Consider the following 22,208-nt stretch of genomic DNA (forward strand, 5'->3'; position numbering starts at 1 on the left):
CTAGCCTACATAATGATACCTTCTTCTCAGTGTGGCCTCTCCCTTAGAAGGCAAACCTATAATAAAAGGGATGAACTAAGCTTTCTTTATCATCACTCTTGAGCAAAGTGTCATTTGTATTATAATCAGCTACATTCACATAAAAGAAAACAGCTGAAGCCAAATAAAGTTTTGAAATAATAATAATAATATGGAGGTAAAAAGAAATCATAAAAAAAAAATATATATATATATATATGTATGTGTGTGTGTGAATAAAAATAAAAAATGACTTTATGAGGTCCAGAGTACACTCTACCTTCATACTGAGGAAGTAGAAAGAGGTAGGATGAAACCCTTACTCTTTTCTTGGGTCACCCTCTCAGGCGGTCCCTTGCAAGAAGGACAACTTCACTACTAAAGCAGTTAGAAGCAGGTTTTTGTTTAATTAGAGGAACCCAAGTAATGGTGAGCAATAGCTCTAAACGTATATTAAAAGAACATGTTCAGAACCACTGTGACTTTTGTAAAATGTCCTGTATCAGAAAGCCTTGAGGAGTGAGGGATGGATGGTGGTGGGGGTGCAGATGTAAAATAAAGAAAGGAGGGATACGTAACACTTATTTAGTGTTTTGTGGGTTTTGGGGGGGTATTTTGTTCGTTTGTTTGTTTTTGACTAATTCTAATCTTTTGCTTTTGAATACTTTCAAAATATTTTATGAGTATTGGTTCCTACTTCTCTTTCAAATTTTCATTCTTCTCTCCAGTTTCCTTTACTGGCTTTTTCTCCTGTTGTTGCCTTTTCTCTTCTTCTTTGCCTCCATTTCCTCTATACTGCAAACCTCCAAGTTTCTGTGGCAAAAAAAAAGAGTGAGAATGAAATGAGAGGGGATAGGGGATAATTAAAGAGTGAGATAAGGACTAGAGGAAGAACCACTTATCTTCCTTGAGCCCTGGTTCTATGAGAATATCTATATACCTTGGTGAAAATTATTGCAGAATATGGCAGAGTTGGAGAGTTAGGAAAGTCCACCATTATAAATTCCAGTTATGAAACATGTTAAAACACTCACAGTCACTTATTGCACCACATGGATTTGATAGTACATAAAAGCATATAGGAAGGTGCACATGAAAAAGGTGACTAAGGACAGCATCTTGCCAGTGACCCAGTGTTTAAGGTGGACAGGCTGCGTCCCAAACATTCTGATGGGAAGTGTGGCTTCTGAAAGCTCTTTCAGATGATTTGGGAAATGCGTGAAGACTGTTCATCTTTGGACACAGGCATAATCATTGCTGGCATTATAGTGACTAAAAAGAGCCACTATATACACAGGAAAACAACCCAGTACATCTAGTAAAAATATGTTCATTCTCTATCCTTGAGTAAAATATAAAAATCACACAAAATATACAAACAACAATACAATACAGAGTAATAATGAAGATATCTGAAAGGTATTACTTCTATTATTAAACTCTTGGAGTATTTTGAAGTGCTAGCTTTTTTTCTTTTCCTCTTTTGTGTCTTTTCATTTTTCTTCTTCCTCCAACCTGCTCCTCAGTTCAAGCACATAGGAAATTTTGTGTTTATTGCCTCCAAGTAGCTCTGGGGAAAGGTGGAAAGTAGAAGAGGCCTACAAGCCTTTTATTACTCCTCCAGGACCTTAGGCGGACATCGTGGTTTTGTGAAGGGGGTGATCTATGTTAAACATAGGAAAAGCATCTTGGCCAGAAATATTAAAAGAAGAGGACATTCACAACTAGAGGCTCTCCCTGTTCGAGGTTTGTGGCTGAGGGGAGAACAGAAGGAGGAGGAGGTAGGTCTGCAAGTTCTGAGAGCAAAGCAAACCTGAGCCTACTTGTTGCCGGAACCCTAGTGCAGCAGCAAGACCCAGGGAGTAGATGGCTGACTGCTGTGTCTAGACTGGGACAGTACGACAACCTTAGGACCAAATTTCCAGCTAATTTCGATAGGTAAAGGTAGGCAGATCATCCCCACAGGTGATGTATAGATTATTTTAGCTTGGAAGCAAACCGAACCTGGTTAGAGCAAAAAGGAATGTAGTACCTCACCCAAAAATGAAATTTATTGGAAGGTTATGGGAAAGTTTGAGGAATCAGGAGCAATCTGGGAACACTAGCTTCAGAAAGGGGGAGGCTGAGGTAATTCTGGGCATTTTGGTGACCTGAGTAACCGGAAATATGTTTCCTTCAGGGATCTGACTCCAAGTGGATCAACTATAAACTTCTCACATCCTTGAGTCACTCCTCACAAAATTTAAATTCCTAGAGGAGTTGGAGGAACCTTGCTCAGATCCCCCACTCAACTTTCAGTGAAGGAGAGCAGGATGACTTGTTTGATAGTTGTAGGAAATTGTAGGCATTGGGGGAGAGTTAGCCCCTAAAGGAAAATCCAGGTGCTATTACAAAAAATGAAAGGAAGCAAGACTGGATGGTGGGCAGACATAAATATATGCCCACTTTAGATATATAAAAATCTCATGCTTGATAATTTTTAATACATCATTCATGTGTGATAGTCAATTGGAAGAAATTGGAGTTGTTTGTCTGAGCATTGAATTCACTGTGGCACTCCCGTTCACTGTTGATTGACTTGCCATTCTCTCCTATAAAGCTCCAAATTCCTTCCTATTCTTCTAGTCCTTGCCTATCCCTCCAGCGTCATCATCAATCCCCTTCCTTTCCTGCACCTCACGTCCCTATAATCCCATGAGGCGGACAGTTCCTTGAACTCATTATCCAATTTCATATCATGATCTTCACACATGGCATCGCCACGCCTTCTACATGGAATGACCTTCTCTATTCCTTGTCTGCCTGGAGAGCTCACGCAACCAATTCAAACACTTTCTCTTTAGGGATGCCTCTTGGATACACTTCTCCCTATGATCGTTTTCTCCACCATTTCTTTTCTTCTTCTCGGTATCATCACTATAAATTTTGCACATACCTCTTTTTAAATGTATTTTACTGTGTTGTTCTAATTTGTTTATATGTTTGTTTCCCCTACAGATCTATGAGCTTTTGGGGGTATGTTGAATAAATGGTTGTTGAATGAACTAATGAACTTTCCAATCAGACACCAATATTCACCAAGGGCCCACTCTGCTTAGAACTGTCTGTAGAAGGCATAATAGGGAATCATGCAGAATGTTTACTAAAGCAGTAATTCTCTACTGGGGGAATGCAGGTTATCAGTGGGCAGGGAAGAGCAGCCTAAGTAGGATCTAAGGTTTTCACTACAATTCCCAAATACTCATTCTTACTTAGTCCCCATGTCCACTTGCAAACATAATGCACCATTTTCTGCCCATTTTATTTGCTGCTATTACTTTTGAAAATTGTTCTTTATCTTACGTCTGATCTGTAGTGGTAAAGTTTATACTCCAAAATATTATCATATTTTTAATTATTGAGACATGTGGTTTTACACGGTGGGTCATTTTATAGCATAAGCATAGCCCCTAAGAATATGGGTGTAGGAGGCAGGTTGCCTGCATGTGGATCCTGGCTCTGGTCGGGTGACTCTGGGCAACGTTTATAATCTCTCTGTGCCTCAGATACCTAATCTATAAAAATGAGACCCCTAATAGTACCCAATGCATGGGATTGGCGACGGGATTAAATGAGTTATATTGTAAGGCACTCAAAACATTGCTTGGCGTGTAAAAAGTGCTAAATAAATGTTAAGTCAAGTCACCATTATCATTGCAGTAAAATATACTCCTCACCATATTACCACAATTCTTTTGGTCATTAAAATAATCCAATGAATGAGAACTATAATAACAGAATGCATGTAAACATGAGTTTGTTTCCAGAATTCAGTTTCTTTGGTGATGTAAGTATCAGGACATAAGAAACAATTCAAAACCACTGCAACAGAGAATGACCCTTAGGGAATTGATAAATGAGTTAGACAAACAGGATAAGCACAAAATCTATACACACCAAGGATAGTTGAAAGTACTTTCTCACACAAGAGCTAAGAAACTGGGAAATAACCAAATATGAGTCCAAAGGGGATACTTAATTTGAGGTGGCCAAGAGAGGGAGGGGATTGCCTTTCACTTTGGGAAGAAGGCAGGAGTTAAACTTGAACTTTGTGAAAAACAATTTTGCCCCACTTAGCATGATGGTCTAAAATGAATGAATGAATCCAGTTAATTCGTGAGTTAGTATTTATATTTTCAGTCAGTCTTATTTCCCGGGATCACAGCTACAAAGTTTACTAATCAGTCATGTATCAAGAATTCCCTAGTCATTTACTCTGAAACTGACTTTTGTTAAAGGAAATTTAAATAACTTACCTACTCACCTGAGTCAGTCCAGTTGAATTTGGTGCCATATAAAACTGGTTTTACTGGTCTTCTAAGCATGCTGTAATTTACACTCAGTAAATTACATACTGAGATGTGTTATTATCTTATTGAAAAGTTTCCAAATTGTCACCTTGTTTATATGGGAGGCTGCTTGAAAACCCAAACTTATTTATGTAGGCTTTATTACAAGTTGACTAAGGATGTTGTGTTTTTGGTAGTCACGTGTCAAAGTCCAGTGTCAAAGCCACATAATCTTAGTGATAATCGAGCCTTAAGACTAGTGAAATCACTGAAATACCGGGGGTGGGGGTGGGGTGCCAAAAATATGTATACACATGACTTGTATTCATCTTTTATTAGAATATGTTGAATATTACAACTTTAATCGTTTTTTTCTTTCTTAAAATGTGTGTACAGGGCCAGCCGAGTGGCTCAGTTGGTTAAGAGCTTGCTTAAGAGTGCGAGCTCTGGGCAACAGGGTCACCGGTTCAATTCCCATATGAGCCAGTGAGCTGCACCCGAGCTGAGCTGCCACTGTGCTGCCAACAGGTGGCAGGGTGGCTCAGCTGGTGAGAGCATGTGCTGTTAACAACAAGGTTGTCTGTTCAACTGGTGGGCTATGCCCACCTGCAACTAAACGCTGAACTCAGCACCTTGAGCTGAGCGGCCGCGAGCTGCCGCAAGCCAGATGGCGACTGGACTTGGAGCTGAGCTAGTTGCACCCTCCACAACTAAGACTGAAGGACAACTTGGTTGTTCCCCTTCCCCAGTTCCCCAACACTGTTCCTCTCCCCCAATTCCCCAATAAAATCTAAAAACAAAAAATGTGTGTACATTTTTTTCTGGCACCCTCTATATATTTGCCTCCTCCCTAATCTCTTAGAGTTTAGCTTTTTCTGGGATGTGTATTAATGAGTACAGTGAGATTACTGGTTATGGAAGACCAACTGTGCTATTTCAGCATGTTTGGGATTATAAGTGAAGATGTTTTGGAGGGTGAGAAAGACATGTTACCTTGGAAAATGTGCCTCTTCACGTGTAAAACACAGAGAGTAAAACTGTGGTTACCAGGGGAATGGGGTATGGGAAGAGGAGATCAAAGTGATGATGTTTAAGAGCACAAACTTGCAACGAGGGGTAAACAGGCCACAGATGTCTAAGCACAGTATAACGAATACAGACAATAATATTGCACTATAAAAAATTAGAAATAAAACCTGTGTTCCTAACCATTACAATAATTGCTTCCAAAACACAGGGCTCCCTTTATATTTAACATCACAGCACTTACTGATAGATAGAACCTTCTAACTTCTACAATACTGTTCTTTTCCAGTGTTATTTAATGCCTGGATTGAGGTATAAGATTTCATGTTGTATATTTTTATTGTATTTTAAGTTCCTTGCAGAGAGGAGCCTTATGTTGTGTTTTGTTTCTCTGGCTTCCTCACAAGTTCATGCTTGGTTGTGAGGGTTAACAAGTATTTACAGATGAATAAATAAATAAGTACTGGAATCATCTTAATAGCTTACAAGGACTAAATGTGCTATATTCATTACACACAATTCCAAGTTTAGGAAGCCTTCTATTTTTAATGAAGATGCTTATGGATCAATACCATGACTCCTATTTAAATGTGTGCTATGACAAGACAACATTCCTCTGGGAAAGATAACATACTATTTCTCCTTATCTAGGAAATCAAGCCCTGACCATTCTATGGTACATGTTAGTTTCACAACAAATGCTGAAATGTATAATTTGAGATAGAATATGAAATAGATGGTATCTTTTATCAGCTAGTACACTACATTAGGTGTATCTTCATTTTGTGTAAGGCTAGAGGCACAGTCTCCTAGCAGTTCAACTGGTAAACCTTTTGCTAGCAGTTCAAATATTAAACCTCCCTATGAATGCTTTCAATGTGAAACCGAATTCAGGTATTTGAAAACTATTTTATCCCTGAGAAAGATATCTGGAAGAAAAATCAATAATTTTCCTGGTCTCTGACCAACAACTTTTAACTGTGTCAACCAAATAATTTTCAATTTATTATCTCACCTCAAAAATTCATAAAGATAACTCTTCCCTACTTCCTATAATTGGGAGCCCCTTAAGTAAGTCTCCCTACTATAATTATAGATATGGCAAACAAACATATTTTTGGCTTAAACTCATTTTTCCAAATTGTTCCAAAATTGTATCAACTCCTACCACCTCTGCAAAAAACAAACAAAAAAACATGGATTGAAATCGCTAAAAAACAAATATTACTGTTACATTTACTGCTCCAAATTAAATGCATCTGCCTCTTTTACAGGATTCACATTATACTTCAAGTTCTTTGTTCCTGAACAGACACTATAGAGTCAAGAAAAGAAAATCATTATACGAGGTCTGCAATTAAGTTCACGAACTTGCCACCATGCTCTTACATTGCAGCACTGTATAAACAGCTCGGTAAGGTTTTATAACCTTGGTATATCAGTGTCTCACAGCTGTGTTCATGTCAAGGTGTGGCGGTGTCTTGCTGAGTGGCGCTCATTATTGTTGTTGCGTGTTTTTTGTGCCATCATGAGAATGTCTGAGCTTGAATTAGATCAATGAACAAATATTAAATTTCTTGTTAAACTTGGCAAGAGTGGAAATGAAATCAGGGACATGTTAGTGCAAGTTTATGGGGATAATGCCATGAAAAAAACGGCAGTGTAGGAATGGATTAAAAGTTTTTCTGAGGGGAGAGAACATGTCACTGATGGAGAGGTCAGGACGGCCAGTAATGAGCAGAACTGATGAAAACATTGCAAACATTCATTGAATTGTGCGTCAAAATTGTCAACTGACTGAGAGAAGCATAGCAGACCAAGTAAACATCCATAAATAGTTAGGAGAATCTTAACTGAAAATCTTGGCATGATAAAGGTACGTGCAACATGGTCCCAAAGGAGCTCACTCACCGATGAACAAAAGCAAAGGAGAGTTGAAGTTTGCCAAGACCTTTTGGAGAGGCAAGATGATGATCGGGGCCATGTTACCACTGGTGATGAAACATGGGTGTACCATACGGCCCTGAATCGAAGCGTCAAAGTGCACAATGGAAATCACACAATACTCCATGACAAAAAAGTTCTATCAGTCCAAATCAAGAGTGAAAATGAAGTTGCTAACCTTTTTTGATATCAGAGGGATTATTCATTATGAATTTGTACCAACTGGACAAACAGTTAACCAAGTTTACTATTTGGAAGTGCTGAAAAGGCTGTGTGAAAAAAGTTAGATGACCTGAACTTTTCGCCAACAATTCATGGCTCTTTCATCACCACAATGCACCAGCTCACACGGCACTGTCTGTGAGGGAGTTTTTGGCCAGTAAACAAATGACTGTATTGGAACACCCTCCCTACTCACCTGATCAGGCCCCACAATGATTTCTTTCTTTACCTGAAGATAAAGGAAATGTTGAAATAAACACATTTTTATGACATTTAGGACATCAAGGGTAATATGATGACAGCTCTGATGGCCACTCCAGAAAGAGTTCCAAAATTGCTTTGAAGGGTGGACTAGGTGCTGGCATTGGTGCATAACTTCCCAAAGGGAGTACTTGCAAGGTGACCATAGTGATATTCAGCAATGTGGTATGTAGCACTTTTTCTAGGTTGGGTTCTTGAACTTTATTGTCAGACCTCATATGCAGATATATGGGGTTGTGTTCACTTAACAATTTACTCTATGTAATATGGATCTAAGGGTATGACACATGATTAGTTGAAAGAGCAATGGCCTAAGAATTACAATTTGTAGTTTCATCCGGCTACTGTGTTTAATCTCTTCTGCTTTCCTACTGGAAAAATGATAATTCCTGCCTTGCATCTATTAATATTTATAGGAATTTTAGAAGGATTGAGATGATACATTGGAAACACTTTGAGAATCTCTGTTAGATGTATCATAATTCTTTGTATTTTTAAGTAGCTTTGGCTTTACTTTACATAGATACTATCAAGGAAGATTAGAGATAAGTGTTTTTTTTCTATTAGGCTGTTTTCAGAATTTCTCCACACATATCAACGGACAGAGCACGATAATATTTTTGGTCCTTGATTACTCTAAAAAAAAAATAAAACCAAAAGCATTAAAGAAGACAGGTAACTTTCTGTTCAGCCCCAAATTTATTTTAGAAATGTTAACTTCACCACAAACTATTCATCTCCAATCTTGAGTGTATCTCATATGGATGATTAGAATTTTTGATATTCTGGTTTCCACTGACAAATTCTGCATTTTGACAAGTTTTGATGAAGTCTATTCACTCTAGAAAATTTATGCAAACCTAACACGAATAGTTGATTTTGACTTTATCCCCTTGAGTTCCCAGAACGGTCCTGATTAAAATTTAAAATATAATTACAGGTAGCACATTTAGTCAGTTGGTTAGTCAGAGAAATCTGAGCTCTGAATGCCTACTTCCTGCATTAAGTGTTCTGGAGGAGGGCGGGGGTGGATGGGAACAGTCATCCATGAAATGATTTGAGGATTATTATTAAAACAACATATCACCAAGTGCAAAGTACTGAGTGGAAACTATATACAAAAGTTCAGGGAATGGAGAGTAAAGGAAGCACCTTTCCTGCTTTAATTGTCTGTTCTAGATATTTAGCAAATGTGTTTTGTGACTACTAATAGCTTTGCTGGCATCCCAACAAATTAAACAATTTTGGTCTACCTACAAATGGGCAGGTGTAGAGCAGTTAATTTCTTTTACTTGGTAATACTTCAACAGCTTAGTTAAGTGACGGGTCAAGGAGAGATTTTTTTTTTTAAATTTATTTTGGAGTAATTTTAGATTTATGGAAATGTTGCAAAAATAATACAAAGTTCCTATATACCCTCATCCAGTTTCCCTTAATGGTTAACATTTTATATTGCCCTAGCACATTTTTCAAAACTAAGAACCAACATTGCTATATTACTATTAACTAAATGTTGAACATTATTCATATTTCATTTGTTTTCCACTAATGTCTTTTTTTCTGTTCCAGGATTCAATCCCTATACCACATTGCATTTATTGTTTTACTGCTGATAGCCAAAAACCAGCCATTTCTGGACAATAAAACTAATCACTGTCAAAATACTAATAATGTGAACAGTATTAAAATAAATTTAGTGTCCAAGAGCCCTGGGCATACATCGTGTCAGATTCTTAACTTTCAGCAAAAAGTAAACATGATCTTGTAGCCAGTTATTAATCTCTTTTATTTACCTAAGGATGATGATTATATCAATACAAGCTCTACCATCATTGCTAGAATATTTTTTATATCTATGAGAACACTTTGATAAAATAGTTCTTTTGGTATCACCTATTGTAGGCATCTAAATTTTCCTATATGTAGACATGAGAAGAGGCAGATTTGGTTTCCAGTTAGGGAAGCTTACCATAGACACTAGAGAAACAAAACCTTAGTCTGCTTGTATTAGCAAATAATAGAATGAGACCAGTGGGTATCCAACTTGAGTGTGCATTAGATCACCTGGAGGGCTTGTTAAAACAGATTTGAGTCCCATCCCCAGAGCCTCTGATTCAGACCCTCTGAATCAGACATCTACTCATCTCACAAGTTCCCAGGTGATGTGGATGCTGCTGGACCTGATTACACTTTCAGACTCACTTTCATTGATAGTTGCTTGAAAGAAAAGTAAAACCATTTTGCTCTCTCGAACAAAGGTATAATCATAGGTCTCTTGACCAATGTTGCCTACCAGTCAGACAAAGAATCTATTAAATCTCATTCCAAGTCTGTGCAAAGACTAAGTTAGAAAATAAAACAAATACATTAGTTTTCCACAATAGTTCTCACTAGTCTGTCTTCCTTTCAGGCAATAAAACCATTTTTAAAATAGTAAAATACTGTTTTTGAAAATAAAATATCATTATAAACCAACCATAAATTTTTGACCTGAAACAAGGCCTCTGATTGATCAACAGAAATTAATAGGGGTGAGGGATGTCACATATCTTCTTCAGAAGTGTTTCTCAAAGTTTTTATGTGTTTATGAATCACCTAGCATCTTTCAGTTGGTCTGGGGGTGGACCCTGAGACTGCATTTCTATTAAGCTTCCAGATGATGTCACTGTTGCTGGTCCATTGATCATATTTCAGGTAGCTCTATAGACCTTTTGCAAGGTGTATGAGAATTTAGAAGGAAAAAGGCCTGCTTGGGGTCATATGATTGGATTCATGGCTTAGGTATGCACTTACTCTCTGGAGGATTGGCCACCCTCCAGGGATGCTAAGGAACGATATGTGGAGCTCCCCAAGGTCTTCGAGACTGGGCTGGACTCCAAGGACTAGTCCTAATCAGTGCCACGGGCTAGCTCCGGCTCCTGGCCAGGTCCGGGGCTGGTCCCATGTATTGCTTACGCATACGCCATTTGGCTCTAAACCACCTTTGTTAGAAAACTCTTAAGAAAACCCAGGAGGCAGGGATGAGCAGCAGCTCTTCCTCAACAGATTCCGCTGTGTCATTACTCTGAGAAATGCCCGTGATGCTCAGATTCCGGTGCCGAACTGCCCGTGATGCTCAGATTCCGGTGCCGAACTGCCCGTGATGCTCAGATTCCGGTGCCGAACTGCCCGTGATGCTGATTCCGGTGCTGAATTGGATAAAGGGGCCCTAGTGGTATGCTGTAACTATTTTTCTATTTCCCTTGTGACTATTTACTTTCTATTTCCCTTAGCTCTGTCCCTGTTAACAATAAACCTCTTATCTACTCTCAAGCCGCTTGTGGTGGTGTGTCTTGCATATCGAACCCCAAAATAGAACTCAGTCTGTGCACAGCTATAGATAAAGATTAATTATCGATACACAAGGTTTTAGCAATTACAAGATGCATCTAGCATCTAGAGAACACTGGAACTTCCCAGCATGTCTCGGTCATAAAAACAATGCCTTTAACTAAGGCAAGTTTTGGAATATACTAAACTGTATCCTGAACTCGTGGCTTTAGAAAGAATAATTGTAGGGAACCTAAATCAACAAAATCTCCCGGGAGTCTACTGGAACATGGTGGAAACTTTTGGAACCTGATCACTTACTAGGGATATTTTATCCTGAATCTCCACTTATTTACCCTCGTATCAATCTAGTAAGTAGGAGTGACGTAGGCACAAAATACTGAGAATAATAGTGTAATCTAATTCTTTAGCTTCTGCCCATATCACTACTGTTAATGCTTATCTCATAAACACATCTTTAATTCTTTAGACTGTTCTTCCATCTTCTTACCTCTCCCTCTCCCCCCCCCCCCCCCAGACACCCTCCTGGCTCTTGTGATGGAAATTCCAAGAAATGCACTGACTTGTTATTCCCCATAAAAGCAGCTTAGCTTTATTTCAATTTTTGTAGAGCCAAAGACCAACATTATATAAGACCTTATAATCCCTATTACAGTGTAAAGGGATAAAAGGAGTCTTTTATCTATATTTTATCTGGTTGCTATAGGGAAAAAAAAAGAAACCAGAAAAATTGAAGGTTCTTTTGATTGCTTTGAGGAAAGGCTGTAAGAATACATTCTTTTCTATGATGGGTTGGAAAAAAAGAAAAACCTTAATCAGAATAACCAAATAGCATAACTTTGACTCCCCAAGATGCTGCCATAGGATCCACCACATGGTGGGTGGTGGCTTGCATCCTGCACAAATGAGTAAGGTAGTGCCCACAAAGCACCCCTTAAATTGCCTCTATAAGCAGACTCCCAGAATACATTCAGGCTTTGTGATAAGGTTGCTCTTGCTAACTAATGTTGGCAGTGGAAAAGTAAGCCAATCGTCAGGGGTCCACGAATGAAAGAAAGTAACAGGGAGATGGCTTGGCCTGAGAAATAGGCCTGGGAAATGTCCATCAGCAAGAGGCCCTCACCACCCTCCACTCCTCACTCTCCTTAACCCCTGCCTCGACCTCCTGCATTGCATTATGGGCACTGCCATCAGTGACCTGGAGCCAAGGAAGCCTCTATTAAGGTGAAAATCAAGATTTCAGAAAACTTGTACCCATATCCACCACTGTAAGCCTGACAGCTTACAAGTACTTGAAGACTTTTCTGATGAGAGTAGTAGTGATTTTAAGAAATGTGACTTTTTGATATTATAGTATAATGAAATGTGTCAATTTTGGAAGATACGCATAAGTCAGTGAATCAATATTTTCCAAATAGCCAGTGAATGCATGATGCTACAAAATTACCTGTGGGTAAAAGATCCATTCAAAATGCAAGACAGGCCAATAGTCCCAGCTCAACTGATGGCAATTCCATCCTTCCAGTCGTTCAGTTCAAAAGCCTTGGAATCATCCTTGACTCTTCTCTTCCTCTCATGCCTTTCATTCAATTCAAAAATTTTCAAAAGAATCTGATCACTTCTCACCACCTCCACTAGAACCACCCTAGTTCAAGACACTGCCATTTCTCCCCTCCTTTTACTTTCCTTCCCCTAAAGTCTGTTCTCAAAAGGAGTCTGAGTGATGCTTTTAAAATTTAAGTCAGGTCATGTTATTCCTTTTCTCAAATCCTCCAAGAGATCTGCATGTCACATATAATAAAAACCAAAGTCCTTACAAAACCCTACACAATGTGTTATTCCTAACCCCTTCCCCCCTTACTCTCCTTTCTCATCTGACCCCTGGCCATTAGTGTTTCCCAAACATGCCAGGCTTTCTAGGGGCTTTGGAGCTGTATGGTTGCTGGAGTTTTTCTCAGATTAGCATCTCTTCCCTCTGCAGATAACTGCAGTTTACCTCATTATCGCCTTCAAATCTTTGCTCAATGTAACTTTTCAACGAAGCCTACTCTAATTTTCTATTTAAAAGCTACAGCATGTCCCCTCCCCTCTTTCATCCTGTTCTATTTTCTTCCATACCGCGTATTATTTTACAGCTCACCACACTATTTACTTGTGAGCTCATTCAAAGTCTTTCTGGTGGAATGAAAACTCTATACAACAAAGATTTTGTTCCAACGTTTTGAGGGCTCGGCAACTAGAAAACGCTCAATAAAGGATCCCACGAATTCAACATTTCACTATCCATACAGCTGGACAACCCCCTTAACTACCCTCAAACATAAGTCTCAGCACCTCCTTAAACGACTACAGCTCACGCAGCATTCTACATTTTTAAGAACTTTCCGCCCCGGAAGTAAAAGCCTAACAGCGAGGGTGAGAAGAGGACACTATTTCCGTTTCCGTACAGACGCGAAGGAGCAAACACCATGGAGAAGGCCGGGGGTAAGGGTAAGAGCGGCGGCAGCGGAAAGAAAGGCAGCGGAAAAAAACGCAAAGCTGCTACCGAAGGACTTCAGGAGGCTGCCGTCGCTGAGGATGGGGCGACGGAAAGCGGAGTCCAAGGCCCGAAAATGGCTGCCTTTCCTCCGGGCTTCAGCATTTCGGAGATTAAGAACAAACAGCGGCGACACTTGATGTTCACGCGGTGGAAGCAGCAGCAGCGGAAGGTAGGAGAGGGGCGGAGCGGCAGGGTGCATGCGCGTTGTGCTCAGCGCGTGGGAGATGGGGGTGGGGTGGGCGTGTTGCACATGCGTGGTCACTTGTGCCTGGGGTCCTGGGTCGTTGTCATTAATTCGGAAGGTCTAAGGCGGACTCTGATTTGTATTGATCCCTTCTCTGCTGTTTGCCTAAACGCCAAGGATTCCGTTTTTTATCAGCCCCTTACTGGCACCCTCGGCTGAGAATGGAAGCAAAAGTCGTGCTTTCCTAGTAGTGAAAATTGCTCCCTCCTAACCTACGGGGCAAAAAGACTCTGTCTCTTCGCTTCGCCGGGTCTACCTACCATTGGTTAATTCCTAGAATCTAGTACAGGCAATACATAAATCCAAAGTGATGCGTCTGTGATTCCTGGTTCAACTCTTACCGAAATTAGTACTGTCTAGTTACTAGTAATTGTATTTACTTCCTATAGCGTTATCCTCATACTGTTCTGGGAGGTAAACAAGAGGAGACATACACACAGACACACACCCCCCCCCCCAGGTCACAGTGCTCATTTGTGGTTAAATTGCAGTTGGAAGCATTTGCTTATTCTTCCACATCATAAAAATTCACACACATGATACTCTTCTTATATGCCTTCCTCTTACTAGTCTTGCTGAGGCCCTAGACTGAGTCATTCATCTTAAGTGCGAAAGTGCTATTGGAATACATAGAAGAAGCAGCTAACCATTTGTGGTGTGTGAGTATGGGCGAAGGGTATCCTAGAAGACTTCTTGAGACTATAATTTCTAATCTGAGACCTGATGGATTAAGAGTTTTATAAGCGCTGGGGAAGATATTTCCTGTTTGATCAATCAAGCATTCTGTTCAGAAATCTCCAGAAGATTCACATTTGCAATACAAACAATCCTAACTCACCTTGCAAGTTCTTAATAATTGTAAAAGCATATTTTGATTATAAAATATATGGGTAACTAGTGATGGTTTTTTGGAAGCAACCTGAAAACCCATCTCCCATTCCCATTTTTTGTACTTTCCAAGAGAAACAACCAACATAGCCGTGGTTTTCTTTAGGACACAACTTGTTAGGGATGTAAAACAATACAACAAAAACATGTTTAGATGTTCATTTTGCACATTTCATTTAATATGAGGTTTTACAGTAAAAGAGTTCGTGATATTTTAAATATTCAAACTTGCCAATTTGGATTTTTTTGAAGAAACAAGATCTTTGTTGAAATCTTATCGATTGTCCAGCTCATTTGTTTAGAATAACTTAGGTATGAAAATCTGTCACCATGTTTATTTTACATTACAAAGATTGCTCAGTGTAAGTATTCATAGCATTAATGATTTGTGGTTTCAGTATGTGTGATATAACTAGTGATTTCTCAACATTGCTTTTTTTTTTTTTTAAACCCTTCAGGAAAAGCTGGCAGCTAAGAAAAAACTTAAGAAAGAGAGAGAAGCCCTTGGTGATAAGGTAAATAAAATGTAGCCATCTGCTTTCTGATGTTCAGGAATGTTCCCTGATATTTATGTCGAATGACTTTCTCTTAAAATTTATTATGAAATATTTCAGATGTATAAAAATAATGACAAACCCCTTTCTACCCTTTACCCAACCTAAGAAATAATGCATTAGCAAATAATGTTCAAAGCCCCCGTGTGTTTCCAGATTGCTTTTCTCTCCAAAGATAACCACTCATGAAATTGTCCTTTATTGTTCCATGCACTTCTTTATTACCTTTACTATGCATATCTGTGTCCCTAAACAATAAACACAATGGTGATGTTTTACATGTTTTTAAAATTTCACATAAATGGTATGTGTACTTCAACTTGCTTATTTTACTTAACTTTATGTGTTCGAGAGGCAGAGACACATCTCCCTGACTTTGGGAATGGGGAAGCTCCTTAGGTTAGGCCTGTAAGCTGGAGTTCTTGTGAGCTGAAGCAAAGGCTGTTTGTTAGGACAGGCAGGGGAAAAGCAGGACAGCCTCTTCTGTAGAAGGGCTGGGTGTGTAAGAATGAGAACTGACATAGAGGGTATGAATCTGAAGAGTGAGAATGGGGAGTGGAAGGAAGGTAAGATAGATAACCTGTTACTGCAAAGAAGAGAGCAGAGAAAATGCATCAAGAAAAGATTTGGCTATTTTTCTGGTATTGATCAGAAGTAAACTCTTTCTATTGAAATATTTAAAAAGAACTACTAAATACTTGCACATTTTTGCACAGCTAAGTTATTTTCATTTTGTTTCACTTATTTATACTTGCAAATTTTTAAAAACAACACTTCCCCACTCTGTCTTCTTAAGATGAGGTACCGACTAAGGATAAGTGTTTCTGAAGACGGGAAAAAAATAAAAACTGTATACAAATAAAACACTGCTTTTTCATGCATTCTTTTAATCATATTAGGTTAAATAGCATGAAATTGCTAATATTAGATTATTTTGACCTGCAAAATTCTATCAAGCAATACTAGTCTCTTTTTAACTCTCAATAATCAGTCAATTACAGCAAATATGCTGATCATCATTTGAAAATATCACTATTCTTGTTTTTTGGACTGAAAGATGACTTCCTAGCACTAACTCCTTCAAAAATTATTTAAAACTTGATATTTAGTTCCTAGAGTAATAAAAAATAAAATCCTAAATAGTTTATCAGCTCATATTTCTTCATATCTCTGCTAGTGTACATATATTTGGATTTGTTTTAGTGTATGCTTACAGTTCTGTTCCTGCTCCTTATCATTTCATTCACAGTTTTTTGGTCGAAGCTGAGTATGTGCATGATTGCTGGTTCTCACAGTATTCCATTATGTTGAAGTGCCATAGTCATTACCCTGTAGTTGGACATTTGCCCTATTTGCTGTTCATTTCTATTAACAATAGTGATACCACCTATTTCTTTGTGTAAATTGCTCCCCCCTTTCCTTCCTTACCAAAGGTCTCCCAAACTAGAATTACTAGTGCAGCAGATAGAAGCACATTTGTAGCTTTTGTTATATATTTCTGAATAGCTCTCTGGAAGTATTGGAACAAAGCTATATGTATATGTACTTTTGTAATTTTTCCCATTTTGTTTGGTATTTTTCTTAGTGGATAGTTATTTTGATCTGTTTCTTTTCTCTGCTATTTCTGTCTAGTTTTAAGCCATTTTATCAAATGTTAGCAATTCTTTCAGTATATGTATGTTTCTGCTTAGAGTGTTAAGCTTTTTACTCAGTATTATTAGGATTGTTGGAGCAGTGGATTGAAATGAGGAACAGATTGAGTTTTGAGATTGTTTGCAAAATTATTTATGCTTCTACAACTTAACCTTTTTTCTTTTATTTAGGCTCCACCAAAACCTATACCTAAGACCATTGACAACCAGCGAGTGTATGATGAAACCACAGTAGACCCGAACGATGAAGAGGTAATGTTAAAAGTCTTAAGTAAATTTGGATGACCACACTTGAGAAGTTATCTGTTCATATGTTGATGTTTAACTTAAAGTACTGGCTGGGCAATTTGTATAATGGACTGATTCAGCTATAATGTTGGCATATTATCTTATTTGCTATAGATTATTTAATAATTAAATTTCCCAATAATGCTATAGAAAAACTCAGTGATTTATTTTTCTAGAAATGTATTATATTTTTGCCTAGGTAAACTTTTTTATCATTTAATCTCTATATAGTACTTTTGTTTTTAAATCATTTCAAAATCATTTCTCATATATAGAATTTTGCAGTATTTGTTAGATATTTTGATACCTAAAGATAACATTTGATGGTATTTTTGTGTGTCCTCATAAAACTCTGGGCTTCAAAATAATCTACTTTCTACATTTTTCTTTTAAATAGTTTGCAACAGTACAATGAGAGAATCAAGGTTTTAAAAACTTCATAGAGACAAATAGTGAACATACTAAATAACTGGTCACATTAGCCGATGATGGGTTACTAGGGTTAACAAATAGGGTAAAGGAGATTCAGGACTACCTGGAGCTTGTGTGTGTTATACATTCTATTTTGACATAATTTCAGGCTTAATAAAAAAATAGGAATTCGTATATACCCTTCACCCAGATTTCCTAAATGTTAAGTTGCACTACACTTGCCTTTCATTTGTACTCTGTCTGAAATGCTTGAGAGTAAGTGGTAGACATGGAGGAAGTCCCTTTTACCTATAAACACGTGGTTTTTAAATAAACACAGTATATATAGTTATCAAAATCAAACATTTAACATTGATATACAATATTATCTTTACAGCTTATTCTGATGTCATCAGTTATCCCAATGATGTCATTTTCAGCAAAAGAAAAATCCAAGCTCATGCATTTTATTCCATTATGACTGTTTAACTTCCTTTAATTTGGAACTGTTCCTCAGATGTCCTTTCCTTTTAATGACATTGACATTTTTGAAGAGTACCCGCTACGTATTTTTATAGAATGTCACTAAATATGAGTTGGAATTTTGCTCATGATTATATTGTTTATGTACTTTTGACTATAGGTGTTCTTTTCAGTGCCTCTTATCAGGAGTCACATATTGTTCATTTTCCTATTACTGGTTATGTTAACTTGCATCACTTTATTAAAGTGTCTGCAGGTTTCTCCATTATAGTTACTATTTTTCCCTTTGTAAGTAATAAGTATGGGGGGATACTTTGAGATTATGTAAATACATATATGTTACTCTTCAAACTCAAGATTTTGCAGTTATAAATAATTCTTTCCAGCTTGATAGGTGGGAAATTATATCTCAGTATGGTTTTAATTTGGAGTTCTCTTGTTATGAATGGGGTTGAACATCCTTTCTTTCGTTTTCACCAATTATTGAGTGGTTCATGCCCATTTTTCTGTTGTTTAGGATTGCAATTTCATATACAGTGGTCAGCGTAGTCTTCATTGAGAAGATGACCTTTTAGCAAAGACTTGAAGGGTGTAAAGAAATTAGCCATCTTTGGGCGAAAAGTACTCTATGGGGCAACAGCTGGAGCAAACACTCTAAGGCAGGAGCATGCTTAGCCTGTTTTTAAGGAACAGCAGAGAATCCAGCATGCTGAAAGTAAATGAGCAAGGGCAGAGAGTGGTAGATGAGGCAACAGGGAAGTGTGGAAATGGGAGAGGCCAGATCAGTGACTTGGTTGGCTATTGTGAGGAAGCTGGCGTTTACACTTAGGAAGTGAGGAGCCATTGAGGGTTTTGATCAGAGGAATGATGTGATTAGACTTAATTTTTTAAAGTAATTGCTGTACTGAGAGTATTATTAAGGAGGTAAACAGACTAGGAAGCTACTGAAGTAATGCAGGAAAGACGTGATGATGATGACGAAGAAGACGACGACTTGGACAAGGGTGGTTACAAGTGTTGAGAATTGATCATATTCTGAGGGGTTTTTTTTCTGGGTATATTTTGAAATTAGAGCTGCTAGAATTTCTTGATAGATTGGATGTGGGGTATGACAGGATTCAAAGATGATACTGAATTCTTGAGCTTGAGCAATTAGAAGGATGGAATTGTCATTGAGGAGATATGGAAGAGGTGTTGACTGGAGATAAATTGGGGATCATAGGCATACAGAGGCAGCATATATGTAAAAGATTCCCTAACTATTTGCCTAGGGGAGAATTTGTTGGGTCATGGGGGTGTGTAAATGTTCAGCTTTACATGATAGTGTCAAATATTTTGCAAAGTAGTGTGGTATCATTTTGCACGCCCATATTATAAGAACAATGTTCCTGGTCATCCACATTCTGACCAGTGCTTGGTATATTCAGACTAGTGATAAAGGGCTAACTCATTGTGGTTTGAGTTTGCATTTCCCTGATTCTTAATGTGATTGAGCTTCTTTTCATGTATGTACTGTGTTTTCAATAGAGATATGCCAGCTTATGTCTTTTGCCATATTTTCTATCCTGTAGAGTATTTTACTGATTTGTAGAACTTCTCTTTATAATTCGGATACTAATCCTTTATATGTGTTACAAGTGTCTTCCAATTTGTAGATCCTCTTTTCACTTTCTCTGTATTCCTTTTGATGAACAAAAGTCCTTACTATAGTTGGATTAATTTTTTAATATTTAATGCTTTTTGTCACCTTTGAGAAACCTTTATCCTTTGATCGTATGTTCTCACCTTTTTTCCTAAAAGAAATGAAGTGTTGCCTTTCACATTTACATCATCGAATTGATTTTTCGGTTTGGTATGAGAAAGGAAACCAGTTTCTTTCTTCCCCTGCCATATACAGAAGGTGCCAAAAAAAATGTATACACATTTTAAGGGAAAAAAATGGATTAAAATTGTAATACTCAATATATACTGATAATAAAAAATTAACACAAGTCACATTTGACTTCTGCAGTTACAAGAGGTGCTCAACGTGGTTACCACCAGCATCCAGACACTTACGATTATGGTGAACTACTGCTTGAGCAATGTTGACCAAAGTGTCCACTTGTATCACTATGCATGCCGTTTCAGTTTCTTCCTGAAGTACTGCCAGTGTAGCCGGTTTTCTACGGTACACCACATCCTTTAAGGTCCCCCATAGGTAGAAGTCAAGGGCTATTAAGTCAGGAGAACGTTCTCGAGTTTCACATACCACTTCAAAATGGTCTTGCGCTTAATGACAACCATGCTTCTGCCTTTTCAATGAAAATTTCTTTCAAGAAATTGTGTACATGTACACACACACACACACACACACACACACACTTATGTGTTTACCTTCATATTTACCATTTCTTCTTTCCTTCCTCTAGATTCAAGTCACCATGTAGTGTCATTTTCTTTCAATGTGTAAGATATCCTTATGTCTTTTTATAGCAGGTCTAATAGCTCATTATCTCAATTTTTATCTGAAAATGTGCTTATGTTGCCTTCATTTTTGTAAGACAATTTTGTAGTATATAGAATTCTTGGCTGACTTTTTTTTTTTTAGTACTTTGAACATATTCCATTGTATTTTGACATTATTTCTGATAAGAAACCAGCCATTAATCATTACTTTTCCACTGTACATGATTTTTGTCTTATTTCAAAATTTTCTCTGATTTTGTCTTTTAGCAATTTGACTCTGACGTGTTTAGGTATAGTTCTTTCTTTTTATCCTACTTGGTGTCTTTTGCACCTCTCTTTCTAGGACTCCCTTTTCACACACTGCTGAAATGATTAGTGTTCTACAAATTTTTCCAGCTTTGCTTCTTGTTCTATTATTAATTTCTCTGTTCTTCAGATTGGATATTCTTTTTTCTAGTTCATGGATATTATTAATCTTTTTCTAGTTCATTAATTTTTCTACCATCTCAGATCTGCTGTTAAGTCCGTATTTTCAACTCCTTGAATATTTTTATTATAGCTACTTTGAAATTTTCACTAAATTTCAACCTCTGGGCCCAGAGTTAATTTTAATTTTTTTAAAGGTTTTATTGTGGAATTGGGGAAGGGGAACAGCCAAGTTGTTGTGCTTCAATCTTAGTTGTGGAGGGCGCAGCTAGCTCAGCTTCAAGTCCAGTCACCATCCAGCCGCCCATTGGCAGCTCACGGCTGCTTAGCTCAAGATGCCTTGTTCAATGTTAGTTGTGGGTGGGCATAGCCCACCATCCCATGTGGGAGTCGAACTGGAAACCTGGTTGTTAAGAGTGCACGCTGTAACCACTGTGCCATCCTGCTGCCCATCGGCAGCTCAGGGCAGCTCAGTTCAAGGGACCGTGTTCAATCTTATTTGAGGATGGGTGTTTTGATAACTCTTTTTCCTGATTATAGGTCATATTTTCCTGTTTTTACATGTCTGATTTTTTGGTTGAAAACAGGACATTTTAGACAACATATTGCACTAACTTATGATTATTTTATTTTTAAGGGTAATTGGTATGTTTTTGTTGTTGTCCTGGTAACTTTCCTAGAGCTAAACTGTAATCTATCTTCCTGACAGTAGCACTATGTCTCTGCCCTTTTTTCTCCCTTTTTTTAAACCTGTCTCCATAGGGATTTCTCGTGTTAGTGTGGCTTACTGGTCAGCCAGCGATTTGAACAGAGGTTGTGTTGAGATACCTTGAGCCACTAAGACATACATAGCTTCTGCCAGCTAAGCTGTGTGTGGGTTGAGGAATGTATTCAAAGTTGTAGCCAGTTCTTATGTCTCCCTTGTCTTTCATGTGTGCTGGATTCTCAGGTCTCTCCCAGCTGTCAGCCAGGGATTTGTGGTGATTATGTCAGCCTCTCCATGGCGCTTTCCCTTCCAGAGCTCTCCTTTAAATTTCTGGCTCCTTTAGATTTCCACACCTACCCTGAACTGGGCCTGTAACCTTGGACTGGCAAAGCTAGGTTTTCTCGCTCACGCGCGCATGCTCACTCACTCTCTCTCTCTCA

At 38.1% G+C, this 22,208-nt stretch overlaps 1 protein-coding gene and 1 long non-coding RNA gene across 2 annotated transcripts in view; one reads left to right on the plus strand and one right to left on the minus strand.

Moving 5' to 3' along the window:
* LOC109385439 (uncharacterized) overlaps window positions 1-13,364 on the minus strand; it is a 13,849-nt gene extending 485 nt beyond the window's left edge. The window contains exons 1-2 of the long non-coding RNA XR_002124623.1: window positions 12,577-13,364; window positions 716-831 (exon numbers count right to left, since the gene is read on the minus strand). This is a non-coding gene — a long non-coding RNA (uncharacterized LOC109385439). The remainder of the gene's footprint in view (window positions 1-715; window positions 832-12,576) is intronic.
* Window positions 13,365-13,506: 142 nt separating this feature from the next.
* RPF1 (ribosome production factor 1 homolog) overlaps window positions 13,507-22,208 on the plus strand; it is a 13,745-nt gene continuing 5,043 nt past the window's right edge. Inside the window, exons 1-3 of the mRNA XM_019647746.1 lie at window positions 13,507-13,837; window positions 15,259-15,315; window positions 17,178-17,258. Of these exons, the coding sequence (XP_019503291.1) occupies window positions 13,598-13,837; window positions 15,259-15,315; window positions 17,178-17,258 (378 nt within the window). The 5' untranslated portion in view covers window positions 13,507-13,597. The remainder of the gene's footprint in view (window positions 13,838-15,258; window positions 15,316-17,177; window positions 17,259-22,208) is intronic.

Source organism: Hipposideros armiger, unplaced genomic scaffold (genome assembly GCF_001890085.2).
Source record: "Hipposideros armiger isolate ML-2016 unplaced genomic scaffold, ASM189008v1 scaffold_115, whole genome shotgun sequence".
Lineage (NCBI taxonomy): Eukaryota > Metazoa > Chordata > Mammalia > Chiroptera > Hipposideridae > Hipposideros > Hipposideros armiger.